This window comes from Ictalurus punctatus, chromosome 3 (genome assembly GCF_001660625.3).
Source record: "Ictalurus punctatus breed USDA103 chromosome 3, Coco_2.0, whole genome shotgun sequence".
NCBI classification, from domain to species: domain Eukaryota; kingdom Metazoa; phylum Chordata; class Actinopteri; order Siluriformes; family Ictaluridae; genus Ictalurus; species Ictalurus punctatus.
The window spans coordinates 28,483,895-28,502,342 of NC_030418.2; the positions used below are offsets into that span (position 1 = coordinate 28,483,895).

An 18,448-nucleotide genomic window follows, 5' to 3' on the forward strand; every position below is an offset into this window, starting at 1 on the left:
CCCTGGACAGGGTGCCAATCCATCACAGGGCACAATCACATACACACTCACACACCCATTCATACACTACAGACACTTTGGACACGCCAATCAGCCTACCTTGCATGTCTTTGGACTGGGGGAGGAAACCGGAGTACCCGGAGGAAACCCCCGCAGTATGGAGAGAACATGCAAACTCCGCACACACAGGGCCACGGTGGGAATCGAACCCCCAACCCTGGCGGTGTGAGGCGAACTTGCTAACCACTAAGCCTGACTTCTTCCTTTATTGCACGGTGTTGCCATATGGCAACAAGTAATTTATCTCCAGTTTTACAAGGTGATAAGGCTGAAAATGATGATAATCACTGTCTTTAACACCTTCTGACTGAATATCTTTTGGAAGAACGGTGTTCCTAACATCAGTACATCTCCTGAGACTTGTATAATCGGTGTGTCTAGGAGCATTCAAGCTGTTCTGGTGCCCCAAAATTTAATAATAATTAAAAAAAAATCTTGATGAGGTTTTTCCTCTTTAATCTTTCACCCGTCTACATCTCTTTCGGAATCATATGAACTATGAAGAGACTGATTTCACCGCTGTGTTTGTTACTGTACACGCACGTGCACTTTTCCAAGCTTGGGGAAGTACAGTTTTTTTTCTTCTTCCTCTCTTCCTACAGGAATCTTGAGGTCACGTGACTAAGAAGGTCCACACAGCAGTGGTCCACTCCTTGTAAAAAAGAAGAAAAAAACAAAACAAAAAAGCCCCCACTTCCAATCCACTCTCACCTCTTCTTCAGCTCCTACCATCTGGCTCATCTCCTTTTGTTTGAGCAAAACAGAATAACATTATCTCACAGGTTCTCTTTTACAGCACGAGGAGATAACAACTGGAGGAACTGGTGAGTTAACCTTTCTACAAGCTTGATATCTTTTCCTGCTTGCTGCTTTAGTGCTTTAGGGTTACTTTGGAAACAAGTTTATATACATGTAGCTCAGTCTGACTCGTCTTTCCTGTTAATAAATAATGAATATTTGATCAGTTTAGGCTCAGAATTCAACACCGTTATGTTCCTCCCACTAAGCAGCTGTTCCTTAGAAAACATCACCACCTCATTATAGCTCAACAAGATTATTATTATTGTTATTATTATTATTATTGTCATGGAATGAGGATGAAAACATAACGAAGTAGTATTGTATTATTTCGTTGTTGTTTTTATTTTATTTTATAAACGCTAACTCGAAGTTTTCGACACCTGTGGAATAGTTTGGATCTGCAGCTGACTCGCTAGTCTCAAGCAAACTGGGAGCAGTTCTCAAAATGATTGACAAGGCTACTGACCAATAGGCGTTGAGAAAGGGACTGTTGCTGATTCAGTCGTCATGGCTACCCAAGGCGACGTGTAATATTATCCAATGGGAGCGCGTGGGTGGGCGAGGGACAGATAGCAAGGGTGAATGAGTGTTCCCCGCAAAGGCGACGAACAATAACGGAAAGTTAGTGCTAGTTTTAAAGTGCGCGAGTTAGCACATGCGGAGCGAGTTTACATTTTAATGCTGAGAAAAATGTTGTAAAAGTCTTCCAAAGGCCCTAAAGATATTTAAGACTAATACATTTTTGAGGTTTTGAGTTTTTTTTTTGTTTTGTTTTGTTTTTTTTTGCTGGGGGGCGGGGTTTAGTTGGTGGTGGTTGCATGTCAAAGGTCATAATATAAATATTAGAAATACATTACATTTAGAAATTGTTGTTGTTTTTCTTCTCCTTCTCTTACTAGTAGTAGTAGTAATATGTTGCTAAATAAAAAACAGAGGATTTGTGGATGATTATAATAATTTTTCCCACATGTATAGCAGAAGACTTTATATATTATTTAATTTATCTGTCATCTCTAACTTACATTATCCCTGACACTTTGCAGGAGGTGTCCCGTAAACCAGGTTGGCGTCAGGATGTTGTAATCCTGAAAGCGACTATAACAGATGATAGACGATGATCTCACCTGAGTGTTACATTTAGCCCACCTGCTCTGCATTCGTGAGGCCCTCGACAGCTGCGTGCGAACCAACAATGTTCAGATCATCTGAGGCAAGCAGACGACGTGCTAATGGCCAGGCACTGGGCCGCGTCAGAGGGGTGGAGGTAGCTCGAGGAAGGACAGGTTACGGTTTCACTCTCTCTGGCCACTCACCCTGTGTGCTAAGCTGCGTCTTGAAAGGCAGTCCGGCCGACTATGTAGGCCTGCGCGCGGGAGACCAGATCCTTGCTGTGAATGACATCAATGTGGCGAAGGCATCCCACGAGGACGTGGTCAAGCTGATCGGACGCTGCTCGGGTGTGCTACACCTGCTCATCTCCGAGAGCGGGCAGCTGGATTCGTGCTCCAGCGACGAGGAGCTCGGATTCCATGAGCACAAAAGTCACTGGCTCCGACCGAAGATGGACTCCAAGACTTTGGGAATAAACCGTGCTGAGCGCGTGGTGGCCGAGATGCAGTCTGGAGGGATCTTCAACATGATCTTCGAGAACTCCTCCAGCCACTCCTCCAGCAGCTCGGAGAAAGCTGCTGCGAAACGGAGACCTAACTCTGAGCTGGACTTCCTGTGTGGAGACTCTGAGGCCCAGAGGAGCGACGTGAACCTCCTCTCAGAACAGGAACTGGCCAGAGTGCTGCGTGACGACTCCGTATTCGTGGATGTGTTTGAACCTGAGCGGCAGGAAGCTGACTCGGCAGGCATCCTCAATGTCGGTATGATTGTGGGCTACTTGGGTTCCATTGAGCTGGCGTCGAGTGGTGCCAATCTAGAGAGTGACAGTTTGCAGGCAATACGTGGCTGCATGCGCCGCCTGCGAGCTGAGCACAAGGTGCACTCTCTGGTGCTGCTCGAGGTGCTTCATGACCGTGTACTCCTACGCAATGAACGCCGAGCCATCCTGGCTGCCTACCCGGCCGAGAAGCTGGCGTTTAGCGCCGTGTGCCCAGACGACCGCCGCTTCTTTGGCCTGGTAACTATGCAGGCTGCTGAGGATCACGGCATGAGTGCAATTGCAGATGAAGACCAGGGTTCGAGAACCTCCTGCCATGTCTTCCTCGTTGATCCTGAGCTCTGTCACCACAAGGTCTTAAAACTAATCTTTTTATTTATTTATTTATTATTATTTTTTTGCAGTTGAAGGTGCAGTTTGTTACGTTTGTTTGTAAAAGTGTGTCTATGATATAATAATAATGTCATTTTGAAGATACCTTAGAAAAACTGATTTGCAATATTGCCTTGTTAGGTTCTTCCTTTAAGGCTACTTTTAAAAAAATTCTGGCCCTGAAATGAGCTCCGCCCCCAGCTGGAACAGTCCCAACACACATGACATATGTAATTTGAACAGATGAGGTTGGGTCTGTTGGCTGAATAAGAAAGCTAGTCATTGTTTTCATTGCAATTTCATTGCAAAAGCCTTGCTAGCAGCAGGAGGCTATACAAACAACAAACTGCTCCTTTAAAGCTCAAATACATTTGGTAATGGATATAGTTGTTTAGTTTGTTTACACATACTGTAAACATACTTTGACCTGTCTAAAATGTGTCAAATAATTTGTTAGTACTTTATTTATAAAGTTCTTCTTCTTATTATTATTATTATCATTATTAAGGTACATCAAGGGATCTCTCGGCGCTTTGGTTTTAACTGCACTCCAGATCCGGACACCGGGGGCTGTTTGGAATTCCCCTCAACATCTCAGCCGCTGCTGCAGTTTGTATCAGTGCTCTACCGTGACATGGGCGAGTCCATCGAAGGCGTGCGTGCACGAGCGTTCCTCGATGGTGACCTGGACGCTCAGCAGAACAACAGCACCAGCAGCAACAGCGACAGCGGAATCGGCAACTTCCTGCCCGAAGAAAAAAACAACCGCGTCCTCTTGGTTGACCTCGGTGCCAATCCTGCCCGCCACATGCCCACTGGATTATGGGAAAGTGCACAGGGCTGTAGGAACCCCAGCGCCCAGGCTGGTCTCCCCTCTCCTCCTCCTCCTCCTCCTCCTCCTCCCTCTATAACTCATCGTAATGGCTACAGGCACGAGTTCTCCGAGCCACACCCACACTCCCACACAGACCCGCCTCCTCTGTCCAGCAGACACTTGAGCTCCTCCTCCCGGCTGGACGTATCCGGACTTCCAACCCGCCACCATTTCCCCGCCCACTCTAAGAAGGGCGCAGGGGGCCAGCGCTGGCTCCCTGTCCATGTCATGAGAGAGTGGCATCAGGGCCGCAGCAGCGATCAGGAGTCCTACAGCGAGTCCACAGATGGCTGGTCCAGCGCTAACTGCAGCACGCTGCCGCCTCCCATGAGTAAGATCCCGGCTGATCGGTACCGTGCGGCGCGAGACATCGCCTCCCAGCCCTATCGGCTCCATGCCCACAAGGACGAGTGGGCCAACAAGCTGTTTGGGACGGAGAAACACTTTTGCGAGCAACAGCAGCTTCCACAGCAGCACAATGGCAAGAGGGCAAAAGACTCTGAGAAAAAGGTAGGAGGTGTTTTATTTTCACTTTTAATGCTGTCTGTCTGTCTGTCTGTCTGTCTGTATATTTTTCCATCTAAATTTGATTATATTCAGCATTTAAATGTCGATTTGTCCATCTGTCTGTCTCTCTATCGCTCTAAAACATAACAAAAGGAAAGGTCTCTTATTAAGTCCGTAGACAGGCAGACAAATAGAGACAGATAGATGGATGTAAGTAAATTAGTACATTTAAGCAAGTGAATAAAGAAATACATAGATAAATACATTTTATAAAATCAAAAATAAATTTAAGAAAGAAAGTAAAATCAAAAGTAAAATAAAAAAGAAAGAACATAAATAAATTGAAACGAGTAAATCACTAAATAATGGATAAATACATTTAAGCAAGTAAATAAATGAATTGAAGCAAGCAAATTAATTAATACATTTATAGCAATAAACTGAAGCAAGTAAATAAATAAATGTGAGCAAATCAATAAATCTGTGCATATAACCAAATAAATACCTATACGTTTTAAGCAAGTAAATAAAAACACATCGATTTAAGCAAGTAAATAAATAAGTCAATCTAACCAAATAAATCACTCTAAGCATCAAGCTAATTAATCAATTTCACAGTGCAATCAAAAACCTTGCCTCCAAATGACTGATTGCTATATGAATTCTGAGCAAAATATTCATGAATATTATTTTAGTCATCATCATTCAGCTCTGTGTTATTATGATTGTGCCGACATTGTCACCGTCGACATTGCTCTCTCCTGGTTGGATTTCAGGTGATTCTTTTGTGCATACAGTATATATATATATATATATATATATATATATATATATATATATATATATATATACATACATACATACATACATACATACATACATACATACAGTTGTGCCCAAAAGTTTGCATACCCCTTGCAGAGTCTGCTAAATCTTAATACTGTTAACAAAATAAGCAGGATCATCAAAATCCCTTGTTGTTTTTTATTTAATACTGTCCTGAATATATAGTATTTTGTCTTCTGTGAGACATGTAACTATCTTATTTAGCTTCTGGAGGGCAGTACTAAATAATAAGAAAAGATCTTTAAACAAACTAATAACAATTTACACTGATCATCCTGTTCTAAAGTTTACACCCCCCTGGCTCTTATTGTATCGTGTTGCCTTCTTGAGCATCAGTGAATGTTCGCACCTTTTGTAATAGTCGTGTACGAGTCCCTCAGTCGTCCTCAGAGTGAAAAGACGAATCTCAACATCATATAGCTGCTGTTGGAAAGGGGTCAAATATGCAGAAGATGCTGGAAAAGCAAAGAATGTGTAGAACCTGGAGGATTTTTCTGAAGAACAGTGGGCAGTTTAACCTCTCAGGACAAACGAGGGACTCATGAACAACTCTCACAAAACATAAACACAGTCGTGGATCATCCAGTTAACAACATGCAGTATTAATAATCAAGGGTATGTAAACTTTTAAAGGGGGTAAATTTTTTTATAAATTCAGCTATAATCTTGTCTTGTGTACTATATGTGAAATAGTTTATTCAGGACAGTACTAAATAAAAAAACATGGGATTTTTCTGATCCCTCTTATTTTGTTAACAGTGTTACGATTTTGCAGATTCTCCAAGGGGTATGTGAACTTTTGTGCACAACTGTATCTGCATAAACGTTAATAATAACGTTAATAACTAATAATAATAAGTAATAATGAATAATAACTGAGTTTTGAAGCTTGACCTGTAAAGACCGTTTAAGTGCAGAGTTCACGGCGAAGAAGTGCTTTTATTTAATAACGCACGGTAGTTTTAGCTTGGTGTACGTGTGTGCTGGGTGTTTCCGCAGTGTTTCTCTGCACTTGGAGGGTGTGTGTTAAAGCTGACTATGAGATGAGAAGACAGAGACGGAGCTCAGACCTCTGATCGTCATCCAGCAGCTTGAAACGACGTGTGTGCTCAATTCATCTGATCATTTAGACACGCTGTAGATAAATCAATAATAACTGCGTACAGTGCTGGAGGCCATGCAAATGCTACACACACACACTGTGTATCAGTATCTGGGGATTGTCTGGGGATTTAAGATGGTAATCTAGCCTCAGGTTTCATAATATTAACCAGCATCAGCATTTTCTTCTCTATAAAAGAGAGGAGAGATCGTTTGAAATCGACGTTTATATTCTTCTAACTAAAAAAAGTGCGCTGGAAGTGGTGATGAGCTAAAGCGTTGTTTGTGAGGAATTTTTCTAAGCATGGGTTGGACCCAGAAGTATTCCCTGCCGCTGCTGTATTTGTGAAGTGTGTGTACTGTATACACACAGACAGCTGTGTGTGAAACTCTAGCTATGTTTCCAGCCACGTATTTTTATGCGATGTCCTAAAAACCCATACGCTGCATGGAAACACTAGATGCGAATAAAATCTCCAAAATGCGCATAGACTAACTTGTGCGCTCAATTGAGGCGGCTAAAGTTTTTATTCGATAAGAAGACATGCGCATGAACTACGATGGAAACACATTTACCGAAGAAATTCCTCGATGCGCGTCCAAAACCGCCATGTGACTTTGCCTCAGCGAATCACGTGATTGGATAATTGACTCATACTGGGGTGTGGTGGGTCGTGTAATAGGACTAACAGCCGATTAATCTCATTGGACAAAAATGCCTGAGCCAAAGTCTGTCATCAAAATGATCTGGTATAATTACCTCCCAGATCCGTCTCACACGGTTCCGTTCCCTAATATCAGGCATCCGCGTCTGATCACAAGATAACGCGAGGTGTGTGATAGGGTTTCATCTGCGCTCTCTGAAGTGCAAGTCATTTATAATACTGGAAAAAAGAGGCACAGTGGCTTCCCGGTTTTCTTACTGATATCAATTTTTATTGATAATTCGCGGCAGTTTCCTCGGAAGTGATGATTTTGTTCTGTTGAACACACGGGATGGAAACAGTGCTTTCTTCGCGTTAAGTTAAATTCACAACTTGGATGGAAACATGGCTGCTGTTAAAGTCTCAGTATTTTATTTCTTACTTGTACAAATAACCTAGAAAATAAGCAGAACATGCTAAAAAAAAAACCCTCGTTGTTTAAGCGATAGTCTCAGCACGAGTGTATTATGTGGCTGTGAAAACCCAATTCGGAAAACTGCGTTTCGGACCAACATGATCGTTTGCGTGTATGTTTATTTTTACACTCGGAGCGCCAGGTAAGGCAATGTTTTGGATGAACCACCTTTATAAAAATGTATGTAATTCTAGCCGCCGTGCAGCCAACGATGCTAACATAACACCAGAGCTTAAAAGCCCATGAGACCTCATTACACAGAAAAACAGAACAGCACAGGCGCTCTTGACTACATCATAAAGCAATCCCTCCAGGATTTGGCTATGACGCGATCGCAGAAATGAACGCAAAATCAAGCAAACCCCACAATATTCAGAGGAGCTTGCAATTTTTAAAAAAAATCGCAGCAGATTTTCTGCAGAAAATGCAGCGTCATCACGACGCGCATTCAGTCAAAGCCGTCTCAGATTCATGTGTGTCGAACATGATTACAGCTAAAAGGTCTCATTTACCATCGAACATCATCCCAAAAGAGTGTGCAAAACAATTTCCTGCGATTGCAGTTTCGCCATCGCCAAAGGGGGGGGGGGGGGGTGTCGAGCGGGCATTTATCCTACAGGGGATCTCCTATGAGCGATAAAGGGTTAACCGAGCTTCTGCTTAATAAACGCATGTTGAGTCAGTATCGCCATCGCTTCAATATTTGAAGGGCCATATGCACATATTCTGTATTCTGTATCGATTACAGGGACTTCCCTCAAATTACATCCTTCACATAAAGCAAGTAAGACTTACTGAATAAATGTTTAGTGAAACAGACCGTGACAAACAGCCCCTCGTGGAACATGAACATGTCTTCCATTTTTAAAACATGTTTTAGAATTAGTGTTATCTGACTTTGTGAACCAATTTTTTTGCTGTTATTAGCTGCCCGAGGAGTAAAATGTAAAATGAAGGGTGTGAGGTTGAAACAAACTACACTGACATTCATTAATATGTGTGTTGTGCTCTGTTATTGTATTATAATCAGACCCTGGCTCCAGAGTAATATATATATATATATATATATATATATATATATATATATATATATATATATATATATATATATATTTGTTTGTCTGTATGTTTTTTACAGACAAATGACAGATGTACCTTTTCTCTCAGACAAAAAATTTGCCCCACCACTTTTAGAGTAGTGGTGCCACCCTCGCTGATAAATCAGTATAAGCCATTGATTATAGAGTTATAACTTTGCGATGTCCTTACTAACACTAACTCTAGCCGAACTGTACGAGCCACCATAGATTCTGGGGACGGAGCTTTATTTGTACACTGATTTAGCGGGGGGGGCATTGCTGCCTCACAGCTTCAGGTTCCCCGGTTCAATCCTGAGCTCGGGTTACTGTCTGTGTGGACTTTTAAAGGTTCTCCCTATGTCTCGGTGGGTTTCCTCCACGTCCCACACGACGTTAGTAACGTGATTAAGGTGTGTACTTGTCTGTAATACACTCCGATAATGCGTGTAAAATAGGAATACTCCACAGGACTTGATTCAATTTGTGTTTACTTCGAGTATGAGTTTAGTCGGATTAAGGTCATCAATAATCGCTGTTTACACTGTAGTTTCTTAATCAGAGTATCGTCTGAATTGGGTTAATATCGGATTATTGTTGTCCATGTAAACGTACTGATTTACCGTAGCTTTAATGGTGACGCAGACGGCATATAATCTGTTTATCTGTTAGCGCCATGATGTCATGAGGTAAACACCAGAGAACATCATGACAGATCGAGATCATTCCAGTGCCTTTGGCTTTGATGCTGTATGATGCATGGCCCTATTGTTATTACATTATTAGATCCAACCCGAGATCTAAACCTTCTCACAGGATCTCACTCTAGTACCCTCACTTGGGGGAGAAGAATATCTGAGGCCGTGACATATAACACACTCATCATACACACGCACTAGCCGTGTTTTATAGGCCGCTGGATGGTATCGAGGCAGTGTGAGTTTTAGTAGTTCACAGTTAACTCGAACGCAGCAGTTCATAATTAGATTTCGTTTCAGCGATAAAATCTTTGGGCTTTGAAGTGTGTAAGCGATGTACCGTCGCGAGAGCGCTTTCCGTCCAGGTGATGTGTGAGCGGAAAGGATTTCATTTGTTAGTCATGTATGACTCGTAGTCACCACCTGGTGGCAGTGTTTCATTATTTGAATATGAGCTTGAGTGCTGGAGGAGAAAAGTGCAGAAGTTTTCCTCTTTTATTTTTATTTTTTTTCTCTTTCTTTACAGTTGTTTTGTTGACCTGAGGTTTAGTACTTTTTGTGTTTTTTATGTAAGATTTGCTCTTTTGGAGAATAAGGTTAAGCTGAACGCATGTTAAGGCAGAACGCAACAGGTCATTACCAGTTATTTGCTGATCTTTCCCTGTTCTGCTTTAATGGCAGCGTGCACTCGAGCTGGCATGCACTCCTCAAGTTTGTACAATACCTTATGATCTATTTTCAGGTCAAATCCATCGGAGTGTCATCTGAGCACATGCTTCAATTCAGAGATTAGACACAAGGAAGATCTGAGCTTTTGTACGAAGCAGTTAACGATATGGTCAGTATCACACATTTGCTTACATTTAAATAAGGACCTAGAAGTAGCGCAGAATCCTGAATATTAAATAGTTAAGATGTTGCGTATTTCCTGTTTTTGTTTCAGAACTTTCTAAATTGTAAAACTTCTCTGTTTATTTCCAGTTATATCCCAGATTTTCAAAGCTTTGGACTCCACTCTATGTATTTATGAGAGCGAGGCCTCGTCTAATTAAAAGTGCATACATTTACATACTTTCTCGCTAGAAAAATCTAGTTCTTGGATGATTTTAATATTAAATGTTAGCCTGTGGAGACACTTTCAAGGGATGCAGAGAGGTTTGGAATATCATTTCTCTACTGTGTAATCAGAAAATATAATGCACCGTTATACAGAATATGCCATTTTAAGTATGAACCCTAATGTCAATCCTCATTAATATCTTTGTAATTAAGGCTTAGACAGAACATGTAAAATTTCACAAATGCAGGTTAACTAAGAACTGAAATCTTTGGTTATGAATATAGAAGAAAAAATACGATTGTACGGTTTATAAATACACTTGCCACGTATATCATATTGACACGTAAATAAACACACACGTAATATACACACACGACATGGCTCGATTGTTCAGAGCGGGCGGAGCTTAGGCGGACAGAAACAGTGAAATAAACATATTACTGCTGACTTTTGAACATTTTATTGCTACAGATTAAGAGAAGGTATGTCATTTATCAAAAGGTCTACCTGCATTGTCTTGAAATATAAGAAAACCAAAAAAATGGCTATACTCGCAATGTAAATACGTGTGTGTGTGTGTCTGTATGTAGAATTGATTTCCTCAGAGGATTGTGCTTTAACTTTAACGGAGTTCGGGTTCTGGAGCAGAGGAAGACTGTTGTGTGACTCCAAAAAAAAATACAATGCTGCACCTGCAAGTAGAAGGTGTATTTAACACTTTCAGAATTGCATTAAGGTTCGGAAAGGTGCATGGAGTGTCAGTTTTCCACCAAACAAAAAAATCCGAATCCAGAATGATCCGTGAACTGGCCAACATGCAAGTGTTCTGGAGGTTCTGTGGTGTTTACATCACTCCCACATGAAACTAGATTGAACAACTCGAGCAACAATAGAGTAGCTTTGAGCTATAATTTACCCTCAGTTGTGTTTTTTTTAAACTCCATTTGGTTTTATGGTTTTATGTATCCAAATGTAACCTTTCCGTGTTTTCCATTGCACCTGATGGGAATGTTGTTACTGAAGGTTGTTGGTAGATAAACCATGTTAGCTGGCTAGACTACATCCCATACCACAGACTAAATTATAAACGCCTATGTGAAGCTACTCTGGAATGGAGTATGTACTATTTTGCCATATATTTAGTATAGTAGGTAGTGTATGATTTGGGAAATAGTGATAGAGTTGTCACATATGTAAATAAGAATGAACCTGAAAATGCACAGCTGAATTCTTGAATCTGATTGGTCAGAAGGTGTGCATTATTTTTTATATCAACACGGCTCGGATAGTCATTCACATTTATGTAACATGAACGATAGGTAAATATTAACGCGCTCGTTCCAGTACTTTATTGCTACTATAGCAGTTATATAACCGCTCATACACAGGGACTTCTACGGTATACGCGTCACATAATCTACGACTTATAATAAACAAATTTTAACAGAAGTGTTGTTTAACAAAGTAAAACGTGTAATTGTTGATGTAGCGACTTTTTCCAGGAGATGTTTATTTAACACTAATAGAAGGAAAGAGAGAGAGATAGCGGGATGAGGGAAAGACTGTTTATCACAGCTATAACATAGGTGAGAACGGGAACTAACTTGTCTCTTGGAAGTTACACAACTTTAAATCTAACGATAAATACTTCAAATTTGTGATTTGTCAGTCAATAATAAATGAAACATTGTAAGCATTGGCAAATCTCTGTAGTATAAGTGGAATAACACACGCCAGACCGTCTGTCGTTCGTTATTCTTTACATTCACAATGATGTAGACTAACAGTGGCTAAACCAAAACGTGTGTTAGGTTAGATTAAAATAAATCATCACTGAGGAAAATGGAATGAAGGTTCTGCGATTAAACCAGCATTTAAATTCTTACATAACAACATTTCAGAATAACTCATTTGTCCACGAACTGCACTCTCGCTGATGTTTTCAGCCTCCACTGATGAGCCCAAGCTGATGCAAGGGGGTTTGAGTGAGTGTTTGATTGATCAAAGATCTACAGCACTTCTGGTTCCACATACACGTTCATGTTTGGTACTTCTGGTTAAGAAGGTTAACTAAATTCAGCCGGGGTACTTAGTTATGGTAATGAGTTATGAGTCACTCGGCAATGGAAGTAACGGCAAAATGTGTCTGTGTATTAGAAGTCACTGTGGAAAGTTGAAATAAATAGATATTAAGTCGCAATAACAACATAAATTGAAATATGTAAACATTGCACAGTACTTTAATGACCCAGCAGTTTCACTTTCACAGTTAGATGTTGCTACATGAAAACAGATCCATGAGTGTGAAATGAACCAGGTTTATTATTATTATTATTTATTTTTTTTCTACAGTTTTCTTTTTCTGTGCACCACGTTGACAGAAGGAAACATCCACACTAACAAACTGGGGCTCTTTCATTAGCTCAGCATTTCTAGGTTTAATAAGAAGCAGCTCCTAGGCCTGAGACGCAGTGAAGCTCTAAAATCGACTAGGAAGTGCGTACCGTCAGGAGGACAGCTCGACTCTTCTGGGTAATTACAGCATTGCCTTACTTACAGACACCTTCATCTGGCACTGTTGTGTTCTGGACAATTAACTGTCCATGCCAAGCCTCTTAACATGTTGACACTAAACAGTGTTCATTTTGATTAACCTCCTGGGGTGAGGGGTGAAAGGAGGAGCTGCGATTCCACAGGGAGAGTAACGGCCATGTCGTGTCTGGAGTGACATGTTTTGGTGGGGTTTGTAGTCAGCCTCTCTGGAATGGAGTAAACAGGAAAGATGGCTCTTCAGAGACCCAAATAGACACGATAAGCCTGTAAGCACACAAACACACACACACACACACAGAGATTGTTTGCTTTAATAGTGTTTTGTTGTTGTTTTATTAATAGTATGACTACAAGTCTGTGGTAACTGCTTTGGCAACACTGCATTTACAACAGCTGTGGCAGTAAAGCGCATTAAACTGTGAAACTGTGTGGGAGGGAGAGAACGAGAGTGAGAGAGAAAGACTTTAAAAAACAGTCACCTTCCTGCTGCGCAATGTTATTTTCCCCTAAGAATTGAATCTGACTCTTGAAGACTCCATGGGAATGGGAATAAAGGGGAACTCGTAGGAAGACAAATGCAGTTACTGACAAAGTATACTAGCTCTGGCTACAACAATGACCTTTTCCGTATATGACCGAGATACTGAATCGGACCGCAAAATCTGTCACTATCTTTAAAAAACAGCTAAAGACCCAACTAACCCCTAAAACGCCAACCCCTCATCATCCTTGTTTTAAAAAACAAACAAACAAAAAACCTTACTCTGGATCTTACACCTCTACTCTGTGCACTTTGTTTTTCTAGAGCTCAATTAAAAGATCTTGCATGGTTGCGTTACTTGTATTGTTCTCGGCTTGATATATCACTTTGCTTGTATTTTCTCATTTGTAAGTCGCTTTGCATAAAAGCGTCTGCTAAACGAATAAATGTAAATGTAATGTAAGACAGATGGATCGATTTCCCTTGCTTCTAGAAGCCGATCAGAGCTGGCAGACCGACTGCGGAAAAACGGTCGAACGTCGTTTCCTGGTGAGTTCTGTGTGAACTCAAACAAGAATCCATGCATCTTTAAAAGCGTGACTGTTTGAAAACAAGAGAGCCCAGCCTACGTTCTGTCTTCTTTCAAGCACACCTTCTACACAGCAAAATTAAAGCACGTATCACAGACAGAACTCTGAATGATTGCGGCAATGAAAGAACAAAAGAGCACTACCTAAAACACTTCGTTTCAGTCAAAAAAGTAAAAGCATACTACGGTACAGTCTGCGTAAGCAACAGTACCTCGATGTTGCATGAATATTAAAAAGGAAGGCCAAAAAAAGTGAAAAATACTAAATGCTTGATGTTATAGCTTCTTATACGACAGCGTGGTTGAGTGCATTATTTTTGTATATAAGCGCAGGTAGTTCCGGATGTAACATGAACGATAGGTTAATATTACGCACTTGTTGCCATACGTTATTGTTTCTATAGTAACAACTCACATAGGGACTTGTATGGCGGAAGCTCCACATAATGCAAGGCTAATTTTAAAGAAATGGTTGCTGTTTAACAAAGTAAAACCTATAATGGTTGAAGTGGTGACGTTTTTTGTTAGGAGGCATTTATTTAACGTTTGTGTAAGGCGTCTCGGTTGTAAGCAGTCACGTGATTTGAGAAGTTTGTCAGCACGGGAAAGTCCTCAGGACAGAGGAGTTTACGCTCTTTTCTTTTGGGTAGAATGACAAGTTAGTAAATGTATTAAATGACGTGCTGTTATATGTAAATAATGCACTTTGGAGGGGTAGTGGCACTCAGCCTGTGCGCCGTAACCGCATCGCTTCCCCCGAGCACGCATTATTTTATATAATGTTTTATATAACGGGGGGGCATAGTGGCGTAGTGGTTAGCATGTCAACATCACACCTCCAGGGTTGGGGGTTCGAATCCTTCTTCCGCCCTGTCCGCATGGAGTTTACATGTTTTCCTCGTATTTTTGGGGTTTCTTCCTCCCCCAGTCCAAAGACATGCATTGTAGGCTGATTGGCATTTCTAGTTTGTCCTTAGTGTGTGAATGTGTGTGCGATTGTGCCTTGTGATGGGTTGGCACTCCGTCCAGGGTGTCCCTCACCTCGTGCCCCGGGTTCCCGAGGCTCCTTAGCGGTTCTACAAAGCGCTTTTCTCATTCACCCATTCACACACACACTCACACACACCAATGGTAGCAGAGCTGCCATGCAAGGTGCTAACTTGCCATCAGGAGCTACCTGGGGTTCAGTGTCTTGCCCAAGGACACTTCGGCATGTGGAGTCACGTGAGCCGGGAATCAAACCACCAACCCTATGATTAGTGGACAAACCGCTCTACCTGATCCACATCCGCCTGTAATAATGACTCAGCAACGTTTCTGTACAAAAAGGGAGAAAAACCCATTTAAATCCGCACATTTCATATTTCTTTTATTTTGTTTAAAACATTCCTTACTGCATTTCTTGTTTCTTGTTTGTAAGTAAATGTTAAACAAACAATCAAAAATTTCCAAGTGATATTTTTTTACAGCTGTTTTCATTTACAAGCTTCTTTTTATTCATTATTGGTCAGTTTATTCAATGTATTTAATACATTTTTCATAGAAAATGATATATATATATATATATATATATATATATATATATATATATATATATATATAAGCCATAATCCACTATACAATTTGAATTTGTCCAGCAGTATTGGTTTTTAATTATTGATTTCTCATCAAATGCAGATGATCTCGGTAATGAACCTCATTGTTTTTTCCCCATTCTAAGCATTTCAACCGTCTCAGGGGGTCCAGACGCCTTTTCTCTGGGCGTTTAGATTAATTGTGCTGTTAATTGTTATTCAAATAAAGACAAACATTAATGGTCAAATGAATGCCAGCCAGTTTGTTTTTTAATACGTTGCAATAAAAGATCATTTTTTTAATATATTGCGATGCATATCACAATCACAGTTTGGAGCAACATAATCACAACATGCTGCTACTACACGTTGCGATGCCTCTAAGAGGAAGTCTGTGATCAGGGTGCTGATTTCTTTCAGCGTCAGAGGACTAAACGTGTGTGATTCTCCGCTTGAGGCAGGGATCATCTGAAAGCAATCATATGAGCCGATGTGTTTCTCTCTGTGTCTCTCTCTCACACACAAACACACACACACACACACACACACACACTGTAATCTCACTTTTGTCTTGTCTTTCTTTTAATGAGCAGCCAGTGTGCAGTGGTGACTGTTTAACAGTGTGCTGTAAGGGAACATGTCATTGTGTCTTCTGTCCCTCTTTAGATTTAATGGCCTACGTTGCTTCCTTTTATGGGGTGCATTCTTGGACGGGTTCGCTGTTTGGTTTGTGTGTGTGGACACACGGCTGCGTTTTGTATGCATGGAGTGGAATTAACACAGACGTTTCTACACTAAACGATATACCTGATATTACCTCAATCTGATATTAGATATAACACAGCATAGATTTTTTTTTTTTACATGAACATAGGGCACAAGTGGGTTTGAATCGCTTCAAATCTTCAAAACCAGTTTCCTGATTCGTCCATGGTTTTAACTCAGGGACGCAGTGAGCAGTGGACTAGAACAACTCCAAAAAAGTGGTTAGGATGGTTGTGTTTAGTCTTTGTAAGACAATAGACAGAATGGTCTATTTATAGTGCTCTTTGCAAATGCAGTTCCAAGGACCAAAGATGGAGAAAAGCTGTGATTCAGCAGGGGAACCACAAATGTGATAGTTAGGTCCTGAACTGTACGTTCAGTCCTTCATGTACAGTTCAGCCTCAGCTTCAAGATACAAAGACTCCTCTATGCATTAACATATCTGTACTTTACCTAGAGGTCATATTAGGTATGTACTGTCCCCTCAGAAACTTTTGGAATGGCAAGACCAATTGATTTGTTCGTGCTCTACATCAAACATTTGAGTTTGAGATCACAAGATGCATATGAGATATGAGTTAGGATTTCAGCTTTTGTTTCCTGGTATTTACATCTAGATGTGTTAAACAACATAAAACATAGATAAGTCTTGAAGTAAATGAAAGTAAGTAATACTTAATATTTGGTTGCATATCCGTTGCTTGCAATAACTGCATCAAGCGTGCGACTCACTGACCTCACCAAATTGTTGGTTTCTTCTTTAGTGATGCTTTTCCCTGCTTTTACCGCAGCCTCTTTCAGTGGTTGTTTGTTTCGGTGGGTTTCTCCATACAGTCTCCTCTTCAGGAGGTGAAATGCTGTTCAGCTGGGTTAAGCTCTGGTGATTGACTTGGCCAGTCTAAAACCTTCCACATTTCCCCCCTGATAAAGTCCTCTGTGTGTTGGCACTGTGTTTGGAATCATTGTCGCTGCGTGATAAAAGTTCCTCCTGAATAATTTGGATCCATTTCTCTGTAAATTGGCAGACAAAATGTTCCTGTAGACTTCTGAATTCATTCTGCTGCTACAATCATGAGTTCCATCATCAATAACGATTAGTGAGCCTGTTCCAGAAGCAGCCGTATGAGCCCAAGCCATGACACTACCTCCACCATGTTTCACAGATGAGTTTGTATGTTTTGGATCATGAGCAGATCCTTTCGTTCTCCACACTTTGGCCTTTCCATCACTCTGGTAGAGGTTAATCTTGGTTCCAGAGCATTTTAATTCCATCTGGATTTCCGATTCTTACTGCTGATAAGTGGTTTGCATCTTGTAGTATGTCCTCTATATTTCTGCTCTCGAAGTCTTCTTTGAATGGTAGATTGTGATACTTTCACCCCTGCCCTGTGGAGGTTGTTGATGATGCCACTGTTGTTTTGGAGTTTTTCTTTATACCTCTTACAATGCTTCGGTCATCAGCTGTTGTTGTTTTCCTTGGTCGACCCATGTGGTGTCTGTTGCCCAGTACACCAGTGATTTCTTTCTTTTTCAGGACATTCCAAATTGCATTGGCTACGCGCAATGTTTGTGCAATGCCTCTGATTGATTTCCCCGATTTTCTCAGCATTAACATGGCTTGATTTTCTCCCATAGACAGCTCTCTGGTCTTCATGTTGGTTTATCCTGTTTAACAACAAATGCTAGATGTTCAGAGTCATTTATTGTTTAAACAAACAATCTAACAGGACATACCTGGGTAACAAGAAACGCCCGTCAGTCAAATGTTCCAGTATTTTTGCTCACCTACAAATTGGGTGGTTTGATACAAAATGTGTTATGCTCTATGTCGTTTAACACATCTACATATAAATACCAGGAACTAAAAGCTGAAATTCTAAACTCTCTTCTCATATTCATCTTTAGATCTCGAACCCAAATATCTTCAGTCTACAGCAAAAAGAATTGAATTGGCCTTGCCGTTCCAATAGTTTAGTAGGGAACTGTATATTAGTCTGATATCATGCTTATTTAACTCCAAGAAGAGGTACTGTACCAAATTTACCAAGACTAGGTATTACAGCGTTTCAATACAAGTAAATTGA

At 40.8% G+C, this 18,448-nt stretch overlaps 1 protein-coding gene across 4 annotated transcripts in view; it reads left to right on the top strand.

Moving 5' to 3' along the window:
* The first annotated feature begins 657 nt into the window (after positions 1-657).
* Positions 658-18,448, top strand: part of rgs12b (regulator of G protein signaling 12b) — a 94,764-nt gene continuing 76,973 nt past the window's right edge. The window contains exons 1-3 of one of the 4 annotated variants that reach the window (XM_053679856.1): positions 658-884; positions 1,905-3,103; positions 3,630-4,505. In XM_053679856.1, coding sequence (XP_053535831.1) covers positions 2,054-3,103; positions 3,630-4,505 — 1,926 coding nt within the window. In that variant the 5' untranslated portion in view covers positions 658-884; positions 1,905-2,053. Of the gene's footprint in view, positions 885-1,416; positions 1,483-1,904; positions 3,104-3,629; positions 4,506-18,448 lie in introns of those variants that run through there. The other 3 variants (XM_017464530.3, XM_017464528.3, XM_017464529.3) reach the window with 3 other exon arrangements.